We start from the raw sequence: 12,500 nt of genomic DNA, 5'->3' as shown, positions 1-12,500 counted from the left end.
GGGACACTGTACAAATTGTGAATAAAAACAGAATGAATGATGTGCAAGTTTTAAATTTCAATATTTTATTCAGAACACAACATAGACGACATATTAAATGTTTAAACTGAGAAAATGTCTCATTTTGACGGAAAAATAAGTTGATTTTAAATTTCATGGAATCAACTCATCTGAAAAAAGTTGGGACAAGGCCGTGTCTCCACTGTGTGTCGTCCTCTCTTCTCTTTATAACAGTCTGTACACGTCTGGGGACTGAGGAGACAAGCTGCTCAAGTTTAGGAATAGGAATGTTCTTCCATTCTTGTCTAATACAGGCTTCTAGTTGCTCAACTGTCTCAGGTCTTCTTCTATCATTTTCCTCTTTATGATGCACCAAATGTTTTCTCTGGGTGAAAGATCTGGACTGCAGGTGGACATGTCAGTACCCGGATTCTTCTTCTACGCAGCCATGATGTTGTAATTGATGCAGTATGTGGTCTGACATTGTCATGTTGGAAAATGCAGGTCTTCCCTGAAAGAGACGACGTCTGGATGGGAGCACATGTTGTTCTAGAACTTGGATATACCTTTTAGCATTGATGGTGTCTTTCCAGATGTGTAAGCTGCCCATGCCACACGCACTCATGCAACCCCATACCATCAGAGATGCAGGCTTCTGAACTGAGTGCTGAGAACTACTTGGGTTGTCCTTGTCCTCTTTAGTCTGGATGACATGGTGTCCCAGTTTTCCAAAAAGAACTTCAAATTTTGATTCGTCTGACCACAGAACAGTTTTCCACTTTGCCACAGTGCATTTTAAATGAGCCGTGGCCCTCAGAAAACACCTGAGCTTCTGGATCATGTTTAGATACGGCTTCTTTTTTTGACCTATAGAGTTTTAGTCGGCGATGGTGAATGGCACGGTGGATTGTGTTCACCAACAATGTTTTCTGGAAGTTCTCCTGAGCCCATGATGTGATTTCCATTACAGCAGCATTCCTGTATGTGATGCAGTGGCGTCTAAGGGCCTGAAGATCACGGCATCCAGTCTGGTTTTCCGGCCTTCACCCTTACGCACAGAGATTGTTCCAGATTCTCTGAATCTTTGGATGATATGATGCACTGTAGATGATGATGATTTTTCTCTGAGAAACTCCTTTCTGATGTTGCGCCACTATTTTTCACAGCAGCATTGAGGGAACTGGTGATTCTCTGCTCATCTTGACTTCTGAGAGACACTTCCACTCTGAGAGGCTCTTTTTATACCCAATCATGTTGCCAATTGATCTAATAATCTGCAAATTGCTCCTCCAGCTGTTCCTTATATGTACATTTCACTTTTCCAGCCTCTTATTGCTGCCTGTCCCAACTTTTTTGCTAAACTCATTTGGCATGACATTTCAAAATGTCTCAATTTCAACACTTCATATTTTATCTATATTCTATTGTGAATAAAATATTAGTTTATGAGATTCGTAAATGATTGCATTCCTTTTTTATTCACAATTTGTACAGAGTCCAACTTTTTTGGAATCGGGTTTGTATATGAGTGTGTTAATGTGTGTATGAGTGTGTTAATGTGTGTATGAGTGTGTTAATGTGTGTATGAGTGTGTTAATGTGTGTATGAGTGTGTTAATGTGTTAATGTGTGTATGAGTGTGTGTATGAGTGTATTAATGTGTTAATGTGTGTATGAGTGTGTGTATGAGTGTGTGTGTGTGTGTGTATATGAGTGTGTGTATGAGTGTATGTGTGTATGAGTGTGTGTGTATGAGTGTATTAATGTGTGTATGAGTGTGTGTATGTGTGTATGAGTGTATTAATGTGTGTATTAATGTGTGTATGAGTGTATGTGTGTATGAGTGTATTAATGTGTGTATTAATGTGTGTATGTGTGTATGAGTGTATTGTGTGTATTAATGTGTGTATGAGTGTATGTGTGTATGAGTGTATTAATGTGTGTATTAATGTGTGTATGTGTGTATGAGTGTATTGTGTGTATTAATGTGTGTATGAGTGTATGTGTGTATGAGTGTATTAATGTGTTAATGTGTGTATGAGTGTGTGTATGAGTGTGTGTCTGTGTGTATATGAGTGTGTGTATGAGTGTATGTGTGTATGAGTGTGTGTGTATGAGTGTATTAATGTGTGTATTAATGTGTGTATGAGTGTATGTGTGTGTGATTGTATGTGTGTATGAGTGTATTAATGTGTGTATTAATGTGTGTATGAGTGTATGTGTGTATGAGTGTATTAATGTGTTAATGTGTGTATGAGTGTGTGTATGAGTGTGTGTCTGTGTGTATATGAGTGTGTGTATGAGTGTATGTGTGTATGTGTGTGTGTGTGTGTATGAGTGTATTAATGTGTGTATTAATGTGTGTATGAGTGTATGTGTGTATGAGTGTATTAATGTGTTAATGTGTGTATGAGTGTGTGTATGAGTGTGTGTCTGTGTGTATATGAGTGTGTGTATGAGTGTATGTGTGTATGAGTGTGTGTGTATGAGTGTATTAATGTGTGTATTAATGTGTGTATGAGTGTATGTGTGTATGAGTGTATTAATGTGTTAATGTGTGTATGAGTGTGTGTATGAGTGTGTGTCTGTGTGTATATGAGTGTGTGTATGAGTGTGTGTGTATGAGTGTATTAATGTGTGTATTAATGTGTGTATGAGTGTATGTGTGTATGAGTGTATGTGTGTATGAGTGTATTAATGTGTGTATTAATGTGTGTATGAGTGTATGTGTGTATGAGTGTATTAATGTGTGTATTAATGTGTGTATGAGTGTATGTGTGTATGAGTGTATTAATGTGTTAATGTGTGTATGAGTGTGTGTATGAGTGTGTGTCTGTGTGTATATGAGTGTGTGTATGAGTGTATGTGTGTATGAGTGTGTGTATGAGTGTATTAATGTGTGTATTAATGTGTGTATGAGTGTATGTGTGTATGAGTGTATTAATGTGTTAATGTGTGTATGAGTGTGTGTATGAGTGTGTGTCTGTGTGTATATGAGTGTGTGTATGAGTGTGTGTGTATGAGTGTATTAATGTGTGTATTAATGTGTGTATGAGTGTATGTGTGTATGAGTGTATTAATGTGTGTATTAATGTGTGTATGAGTGTATGTGTGTATGAGTGTATTAATGTGTTAATGTGTGTATGAGTGTGTGTATGAGTGTGTGTCTGTGTGTATATGAGTGTGTGTATGAGTGTATGTGTGTATGAGTGTGTGTGTATGAGTGTATTAATGTGTGTATTAATGTGTGTATGAGTGTATGTGTGTATGAGTGTATTAATGTGTTAATGTGTGTATGAGTGTGTGTATGAGTGTGTGTCTGTGTGTATATGAGTGTGTGTATGAGTGTATGTGTATGAGTGTGTGTGTATGAGTGTATTAATGTGTGTATTAATGTGTGTATGAGTGTGTGTATGTGTGTATGAGTGTATTAATGTGTGTATTAATGTGTGTATGAGTGTATGTGTGTATGAGTGTATTAATGTGTTAATGTGTGTATGAGTGTGTGTATGAGTGTGTGTCTGTGTGTATATGAGTGTGTGTATGAGTGTATGTGTGTATGAGTGTGTGTGTATGAGTGTATTAATGTGTGTATGAGTGTGTGTATGTGTGTATGAGTGTATTAATGTGTGTATTACTGTGTGTATGAGTGTGTGTATGTGTGTATGAGTGTATGTGTGTATGAGTGTATTAATGTGTGTATTAATGTGTGTATGTGTGTATGAGTGTATGTGTGTATGAGTGTATTAATGTGTGTATTAATGTGTGTATGTGTGTATGAGTGTATTGTGTGTATTAATGTGTGTATGAGTGTATGTGTGTATGAGTGTATTAATGTGTGTATTAATGTGTGTATGTGTGTATGAGTGTATTGTGTGTATTAATGTGTGTATGAGTGTATGTGTGTATGAGTGTATTAATGTGTTAATGTGTGTATGAGTGTGTGTATGAGTGTGTGTCTGTGTGTATATGAGTGTGTGTATGAGTGTATGTGTGTATGAGTGTGTGTGTATGAGTGTATTAATGTGTGTATTAATGTGTGTATGAGTGTATGTGTGTATGATTGTATGTGTGTATGAGTGTATTAATGTGTGTATTAATGTGTGTATGAGTGTATGTGTGTATGAGTGTATTAATGTGTTAATGTGTGTATGAGTGTGTGTATGAGTGTGTGTCTGTGTGTATGAGTGTGTGTATGAGTGTATGTGTGTATGTGTGTGTGTGTATGAGTGTATTAATGTGTGTATTAATGTGTGTATGAGTGTATGTGTGTATGAGTGTATTAATGTGTTAATGTGTGTATGAGTGTGTGTATGAGTGTGTGTCTGTGTGTATATGAGTGTGTGTATGAGTGTATGTGTGTATGAGTGTGTGTGTATGAGTGTATTAATGTGTGTATTAATGTGTGTATGAGTGTATGAGTGTATTAATGTGTTAATGTGTGTATGAGTGTGTGTATGAGTGTGTGTCTGTGTGTATATGAGTGTGTGTATGAGTGTGTGTGTATGAGTGTATTAATGTGTGTATTAATGTGTGTATGAGTGTATGTGTGTATGAGTGTATGTGTGTATGAGTGTATTAATGTGTGTATTAATGTGTGTATGAGTGTATGTGTGTATGAGTGTATTAATGTGTTAATGTGTGTATGAGTGTGTGTATGAGTGTGTGTCTGTGTGTATATGAGTGTGTGTATGAGTGTATGTGTGTATGAGTGTGTGTGTATGAGTGTATTAATGTGTGTATTAATGTGTGTATGAGTGTATGTGTGTATGAGTGTATTAATGTGTTAATGTGTGTATGAGTGTGTGTATGGGTGTGTGTCTGTGTGTATATGAGTGTGTGTATGAGTGTGTGTGTATGAGTGTATTAATGTGTGTATTAATGTGTGTATGAGTGTATGTGTGTATGAGTGTATTAATGTGTGTATTAATGTGTGTATGAGTGTATTAATGTGTTAATGTGTGTATGAGTGTGTGTATGAGTGTGTGTCTGTGTGTATATGAGTGTGTGTATGAGTGTATGTGTGTATGAGTGTGTGTGTGTATGAGTGTATTAATGTGTGTATTAATGTGTGTATGAGTGTATGTGTGTATGAGTGTATTAATGTGTTAATGTGTGTATGAGTGTGTGTATGAGTGTGTGTCTGTGTGTATATGAGTGTGTGTATGAGTGTATGTGTATGAGTGTGTGTGTATGAGTGTATTAATGTGTGTATTAATGTGTGTATGAGTGTGTGTATGTGTGTATGAGTGTATTAATGTGTGTATTAATGTGTGTTTGAGTGTATGTGTGTATGAGTGTATTAATGTGTTAATGTGTGTATGAGTGTGTGTATGAGTGTGTGTCTGTGTGTGTATGAGTGTGTGTGTATGAGTGTATTAATGTGTGTATGAGTGTGTGTATGTGTGTATGAGTGTATTAATGTGTGTATTAATGTGTGTATGAGTGTGTGTATGTGTGTATGAGTGTATTAATGTGTGTATTAATGTGTGTATGAGTGTATGTGTGTATGAGTGTATTAATGTGTGTATTAATGTGTGTATGAGTGTATGTGTGTATGAGTGTATTAATGTGTTAATGTGTGTATGAGTGTGTGTATGAGTGTGTGTCTGTGTGTATATGAGTGTGTGTATGTGTGTATGAGTGTATTAATGTGTGTATTAATGTGTGTATGAGTGTATGTGTGTATGAGTGTATTAATGTGTGTATGAGTGTGTGTATGAGTGTATGTGTGTATGAGTGTATTAATGTGTGTATTAATGTGTGTATGAGTGTATGTGTGTATGAGTGTATTAATGTGTTAATGTGTGTATGAGTGTGTGTCTGTGTGTATATGAGTGTGTGTATGAGTGTATGTGTGTATGAGTGTGTGTGTATGAGTGCATTAATGTGTGTATGAGTGTGTGTATGTGTGTATGAGTGTATTAATGTGTGTATTAATGTGTGTATAAGTGTGTGTATGTGTGTATGAGTGTATTATTGTGTGTATTAATGTGTGTATAAGTGTATGTGTGTATGAGTGTATTAATGTGTGTATTAATGTGTGTATGAGTGTATGTGTGTATGAGTGTATTAATGTGTTAATGTGTGTATGAGTGTGTGTATGAGTGTGTGTCTGTGTGTATATGAGTGTGTGTATGAGTGTATGTGTGTATGAGTGTGTGTGTATGAGTGTATTAATGTGTGTATTAATGTGTGTATGAGTGTATGTGTGTATGAGTGTATTAATGTGTTAATGTGTGTATGAGTGTGTGTATGAGTGTGTGTCTGTGTGTATATGAGTGTGTGTATGAGTGTGTGTGTATGAGTGTATTAATGTGTGTATTAATGTGTGTATGAGTGTATGTGTGTATGAGTGTATGTGTGTATGAGTGTATTAATGTGTGTATTAATGTGTGTATGAGTGTATGTGTGTATGAGTGTATTAATGTGTGTATTAATGTGTGTATGAGTGTATGTGTGTATGAGTGTATTAATGTGTTAATGTGTGTATGAGTGTGTGTATGAGTGTGTGTCTGTGTGTATATGAGTGTGTGTATGTGTGTATGAGTGTATTAATGTGTGTATTAATGTGTGTATGAGTGTATGTGTGTATGAGTGTATTAATGTGTGTATTAATGTGTGTATGAGTGTATGTGTGTATGAGTGTATTAATGTGTGTATTAATGTGTGTATGAGTGTATGTGTGTATGAGTGTATTAATGTGTTAATGTGTGTATGAGTGTGTGTCTGTGTGTATATGAGTGTGTGTATGAGTGTATGTGTGTCTGAGTGTGTGTGTATGAGTGCATTAATGTGTGTATGAGTGTGTGTATGTGTGTATGAGTGTATTAATGTGTGTATTAATGTGTGTATAAGTGTGTGTATGTGTGTATGAGTGTATTATTGTGTGTATTAATGTGTGTATAAGTGTATGTGTATGAGTGTATTAATGTATGTATTAATGTGTGTATGAGTGTATGTGTGTATGAGTGTATTAATGTGTTAATGTGTGTATGAGTGTGTGTATGAGTGTGTGTCTGTGTGTATATGAGTGTGTGTATGAGTGTATGTGTGTATGAGTGTGTGTGTATGAGTGTATTAATGTGTGTATTAATGTGTGTATGAGTGTATGTGTGTATGAGTGTATTAATGTGTTAATGTGTGTATGAGTGTGTGTATGAGTGTGTGTCTGTGTGTATATGAGTGTGTGTATGAGTGTGTGTGTATGAGTGTATTAATGTGTGTGTTAATGTGTGTATGAGTGTATGTGTGTATGAGTGTATGTGTGTATGAGTGTATTAATGTGTGTATTAATGTGTGTATGAGTGTATGTGTGTATGAGTGTATTAATGTGTTAATGTGTGTATGAGTGTGTGTATGAGTGTGTGTCTGTGTGTATATGAGTGTGTGTATGAGTGTATGTGTGTATGAGTGTGTGTGTATGAGTGTATTAATGTGTGTATTAATGTGTGTATGAGTGTATGTGTGTATGAGTGTATTAATGTGTTAATGTGTGTATGAGTGTGTGTATGAGTGTGTGTCTGTGTGTATATGAGTGTGTGTATGAGTGTATGTGTATGAGTGTGTGTGTATGAGTGTATTAATGTGTGTATTAATGTGTGTATGAGTGTGTGTATGTGTGTATGAGTGTATTAATGTGTGTATTAATGTGTGTATGAGTGTATGTGTGTATGAGTGTATTAATGTGTTAATGTGTGTATGAGTGTGTGTCTGTGTGTATATGAGTGTGTGTATGAGTGTGTGTGTATGAGTGTATTAATGTGTGTATTAATGTGTGTATGAGTGTGTGTATGTGTGTATGAGTGTATTAATGTGTGTATTAATGTGTGTATGAGTGTATGTGTGTATGAGTGTATTAATGTGTTAATGTGTGTATGAGTGTGTGTATGAGTGTGTGTCTGTGTGTATATGAGTGTGTGTATGAGTGTATGTGTGTATGAGTGTGTGTGTGTATGAGTGTATTAATGTGTGTATGAGTGTGTGTATGTGTGTATGAGTGTATTAATGTGTGTATTTATGTGTGTATGAGTGTGTGTATGTGTGTATGAGTGTATTAATGTGTGTATTAATGTGTGTATGAGTGTATGTGTGTATGAGTGTATTAATGTGTGTATTAATGTGTGTATAAGTGTATGTGTGTATGAGTGTATTAATGTGTTAATGTGTGTATGAGTGTGTGTATGAGTGTGTGTCTGTGTGTATATGAGTGTGTGTATGTGTGTATGAGTGTATTAATGTGTGTATTAATGTGTGTATGAGTGTATGTGTGTATGAGTGTATTAATGTGTGTATTAATGTGTGTATGAGTGTATGTGTGTATGAGTGTATTAATGTGTTAATGTGTGTATGAGTGTGTGTCTGTGTGTATATGAGTGTGTGTATGAGTGTATGTGTGTATGAGTGTGTGTGTATGAGTGCATTAATGTGTGTATGAGTGTGTGTATGTGTGTATGAGTGTATTAATGTGTGTATTAATGTGTGTATAAGTGTGTGTATGTGTGTATGAGTGTATTATTGTGTGTATTAATGTGTGTATAAGTGTATGTGTGTATGAGTGTATTAATGTGTGTATTAATGTGTGTATGAGTGTATGTGTGTATGAGTGTATTAATGTGTTAATGTGTGTATGAGTGTGTGTATGAGTGTGTGTCTGTGTGTATATGAGTGTGTGTATGAGTGTATGTGTGTATGAGTGTGTGTGTATGAGTGTATTAATGTGTGTATTAATGTGTGTATGAGTGTATGTGTGTATGAGTGTATTAATGTGTTAATGTGTGTATGAGTGTGTGTATGAGTGTGTGTCTGTGTGTATATGAGTGTGTGTATGAGTGTGTGTGTATGAGTGTATTAATGTGTGTATTAATGTGTGTATGAGTGTATGTGTGTATGAGTGTATGTGTGTATGAGTGTATTAATGTGTGTATTAATGTGTGTATGAGTGTATGTGTGTATGAGTGTATTAATGTGTTAATGTGTGTATGAGTGTGTGTATGAGTGTGTGTCTGTGTGTATATGAGTGTGTGTATGAGTGTATGTGTGTATGAGTGTGTGTGTATATGAGTGTATTAATGTGTGTATTAATGTGTGTATGAGTGTATGTGTGTATGAGTGTATTAATGTGTTAATGTGTGTATGAGTGTGTGTATGAGTGTGTGTCTGTGTGTATATGAGTGTGTGTATGAGTGTATGTGTATGAGTGTGTGTGTATGAGTGTATTAATGTGTGTATTAATGTGTGTATGAGTGTGTGTATGTGTGTATGAGTGTATTAATGTGTGTATTAATGTGTGTATGAGTGTATGTGTGTATGAGTGTATTAATGTGTTAATGTGTGTATGAGTGTTTGTATGAGTGTGTGTCTGTGTGTATGAGTGTGTGTATGAGTGTATGTGTGTATGAGTGTGTGTGTATGAGTGTATTAATGTGTGTATGAGTGTGTGTATGTGTGTATGAGTGTATTAATGTGTGTATTAATGTGTGTATGAGTGTGTGTATGTGTGTATGAGTGTATTAATGTGTGTATTAATGTGTGTATGAGTGTATGTGTGTATGAGTGTATTAATGTGTGTATTAATGTGTGTATGAGTGTATGTGTGTATGAGTGTATTAATGTGTTAATGTGTGTATGAGTGTGTGTCTGTGTGTATATGAGTGTGTGTATGAGTGTATGTGTGTATGAGTGTGTGTGTATGAGTGCATTAATGTGTGTATGAGTGTGTGTATGTGTGTATGAGTGTATTAATGTGTGTATTAATGTGTGTATGAGTGTGTGTATGTGTGTATGAGTGTATTATTGTGTGTATTAATGTGTGTATAAGTGTATGTGTGTATGAGTGTATTAATGTGTGTATTAATGTGTGTATGAGTGTGTGTATGTGTGTATGAGTGTATTAATGTGTGTATTAATGTGTGTATGAGTGTATGTGTGTATGAGTGTATTAATGTGTGTATGAGTGTGTGTATGTGTGTATGAGTGTATTAATGTGTGTATTAATGTGTGTATGAGTGTGTGTATGAGTGTGTGTCTGTGTGTATATGAGTGTGTGTATGAGTGTATGTGTGTATGAGTGTATTAATGTGTGTATTAATGTGTGTATGAGTGTGTGTATGTGTGTATGAGTGTATTAATGTGTGTATTAATGTGTGTATGAGTGTGTGTATGAGTGTGTGTCTGTGTGTATATGAGTGTGTGTATGAGTGTATGTGTGTATGAGTGTGTGTGTATGAGTGTATTAATGTGTGTATGAGTGTGTGTATGTGTGTATGAGTGTATTAATGTGTGTATTAATGTGTGTATGAGTGTATGTGTGTATGAGTGTATTAATGTGTGTATGTGTGTGTATGAGTGTGTGTGTGTGTGTATATGAGTGTGTGTATGAGTGTGTGTGTATGAGTGTATTAATGTGTGTATGAGTGTGTGTATGTGTGTATGTGTGTATGAGTGTATTAATGTGTGTATTAATGTGTGTATGAGTGTATGTGTGTATGAGTGTATTAATGTGTGTATGAGTGTGTGTATGAGTGTATGTGTGTATGAGTGTGTGTGTATGAGTGTATTAATGTGTGTATGAGTGTGTGTATGAGTGTATGTGTGTATGAGTGTATGTGTGTATGAGTGTATTAATGTGTGTATGAGTGTGTGTATGAGTGTATGTGTGTATGAGTGTGTGTGTATGAGTGTATTAATGTGTGTATGAGTGTGTGTATGTGTGTATGAGTGTATTAATGTGTGTATTAATGTGTGTATGAGTGTATGTGTGTATGAGTGTATTAATGTGTGTATGAGTGTGTGTATGAGTGTGTGTGTGTGTGTATATGAGTGTGTGTATGAGTGTGTGTGTATGAGTGTATTAATGTGTGTATGAGTGTGTGTATGTGTGTATGAGTGTATTAATGTGTGTATTAATGTGTGTATGAGTGTATGTGTGTATGAGTGTATTAATGTGTGTATGAGTGTGTGTATGAGTGTATGTGTGTATGAGTGTGTGTGTATGAGTGTATTAATGTGTGTATGAGTGTGTGTATGAGTGTATGTGTGTATGAGTGTATGTGTGTATGAGTGTATTAATGTGTGTATGAGTGTGTGTATGAGTGTATGTGTGTATGAGTGTGTGTGTATGAGTGTATTAATGTGTGTATGAGTGTGTGTATGAGTGTATGTGTGTATGAGTGTATGTGTGTATGAGTGTATTAATGTGTGTATGAGTGTGTGTATGAGTGTATGTGTGTATGAGTGTGTGTGTATGAGTGTATTAATGTGTGTATGAGTGTGTGTATGAGTGTATGTGTGTATGAGTGTATGTGTGTATGAGTGTATTAATGTGTGTATGAGTGTATGTGTGTATGAGTGTGTGTGTATGAGTGTATTAATGTGTGTATGAGTGTGTGTATGAGTGTATGTGTGTATGAGTGTGTGTGTATGAGTGTATTAATGTGTGTATGAGTGTGTGTATGAGTGTATGTGTGTATGAGTGTATGTGTGTATGAGTGTATTAATGTGTGTATGAGTGTGTGTATGAGTGTATGTGTGTATGAGTGTGTGTGTATGAGTGTATTAATGTGTGTATGAGTGTGTGTATGAGTGTATGTGTGTATGAGTGTATGTGTGTATGAGTGTATTAATGTGTGTATGAGTGTGTGTATGAGTGTATGTGTGTATGAGTGTGTGTGTATGAGTGTATTAATGTGTGTATGAGTGTGTGTATGAGTGTATGTGTGTATGAGTGTATGTGTGTATGAGTGTATTAATGTGTGTATGAGTGTGTGTATGAGTGTATGTGTGTATGAGTGTGTGTGTATGAGTGTATTAATGTGTGTATGAGTGTGTGTATGAGTGTATTGTTACCCTGCAGTCGACTGTCTTCTAGATACTCGCTGTGAGACTCTCTCACTTCTCCTGGTCTCATGCTGCGAGAATCCAGACGTAACGAGATCTTCCACCATCTCCAGATCACCTGAAATGAACACCTGTATAAATCTAATTCTGTTTCAGTCTGATTATGAGAAGGAGGAGTTACTGTCACCCCCCCCCCCCCCCCCCCCGGAGCTCATTCATGTTCTCTAACACCACGTCCCTCACGTGTTTTTAAAATGATGGAAAATGTACAGCTTTACGTCTGACTCAAACAAACACTGACACTGGAGACTCCTTCCATAAACATTTAGTTTTTAATCTCTAGTCATTGCTGTAGAAACGCTGACTATCAGGATCAGTGCATTAATATAAACCCACACAATTAATCACCTTCTGACCAATCAGAATGCAGCACTCAGGACACGTGATTCATGACCCCCCTCAGTCCTGATTACTGTAAATAAATTACTTTTATAATGTAGAGTAATGAATGAGTTTATTAAAGCTGCGCTGCACAGAGACACTATTACAGAACACAACAAACACACGGAAACCGGAAGTAGATCGCACGCGTCGCTATTCCCGCGTGTGACTCGGTGTTTCTGTAAATAAATAAAAATGTGATGAAGAATCTTCATCCTCTCA

At 35.9% G+C, this 12,500-nt stretch overlaps 1 protein-coding gene and 1 pseudogene across 2 annotated transcripts in view; both read right to left on the bottom strand.

Annotated features, from left to right (window-relative positions):
• The window catches only part of LOC310717861, a 91,104-nt pseudogene that overhangs the window by 16,708 nt on the left and 61,896 nt on the right, over nt 1–12,500 (bottom strand). The gene's annotated exons all lie outside the window — the stretch shown is intronic.
• The window catches only part of fbxo36b (F-box protein 36b), a gene marked incomplete at its 5' end in the record, with an annotated part of 16,451 nt that overhangs the window by 2,394 nt on the left and 1,557 nt on the right, over nt 1–12,500 (bottom strand). Inside the window, one exon of the mRNA XM_083524763.1 lies at nt 11,847–11,955. Within this exon, the coding sequence (XP_083380889.1) occupies nt 11,847–11,955 (109 nt within the window). The remainder of the gene's footprint in view (nt 1–11,846; nt 11,956–12,500) is intronic.

The sequence above is a fragment of the Silurus aristotelis genome (genome assembly GCF_946808225.1).
Source record: "Silurus aristotelis genome assembly, chromosome: 22".
Classification (NCBI taxonomy): Eukaryota; Metazoa; Chordata; class Actinopteri; order Siluriformes; family Siluridae; genus Silurus; species Silurus aristotelis.
The sequence above is the reverse complement of the archived record's forward strand: the minus strand, read 5'-3'. Positions and strand labels throughout refer to the sequence as shown.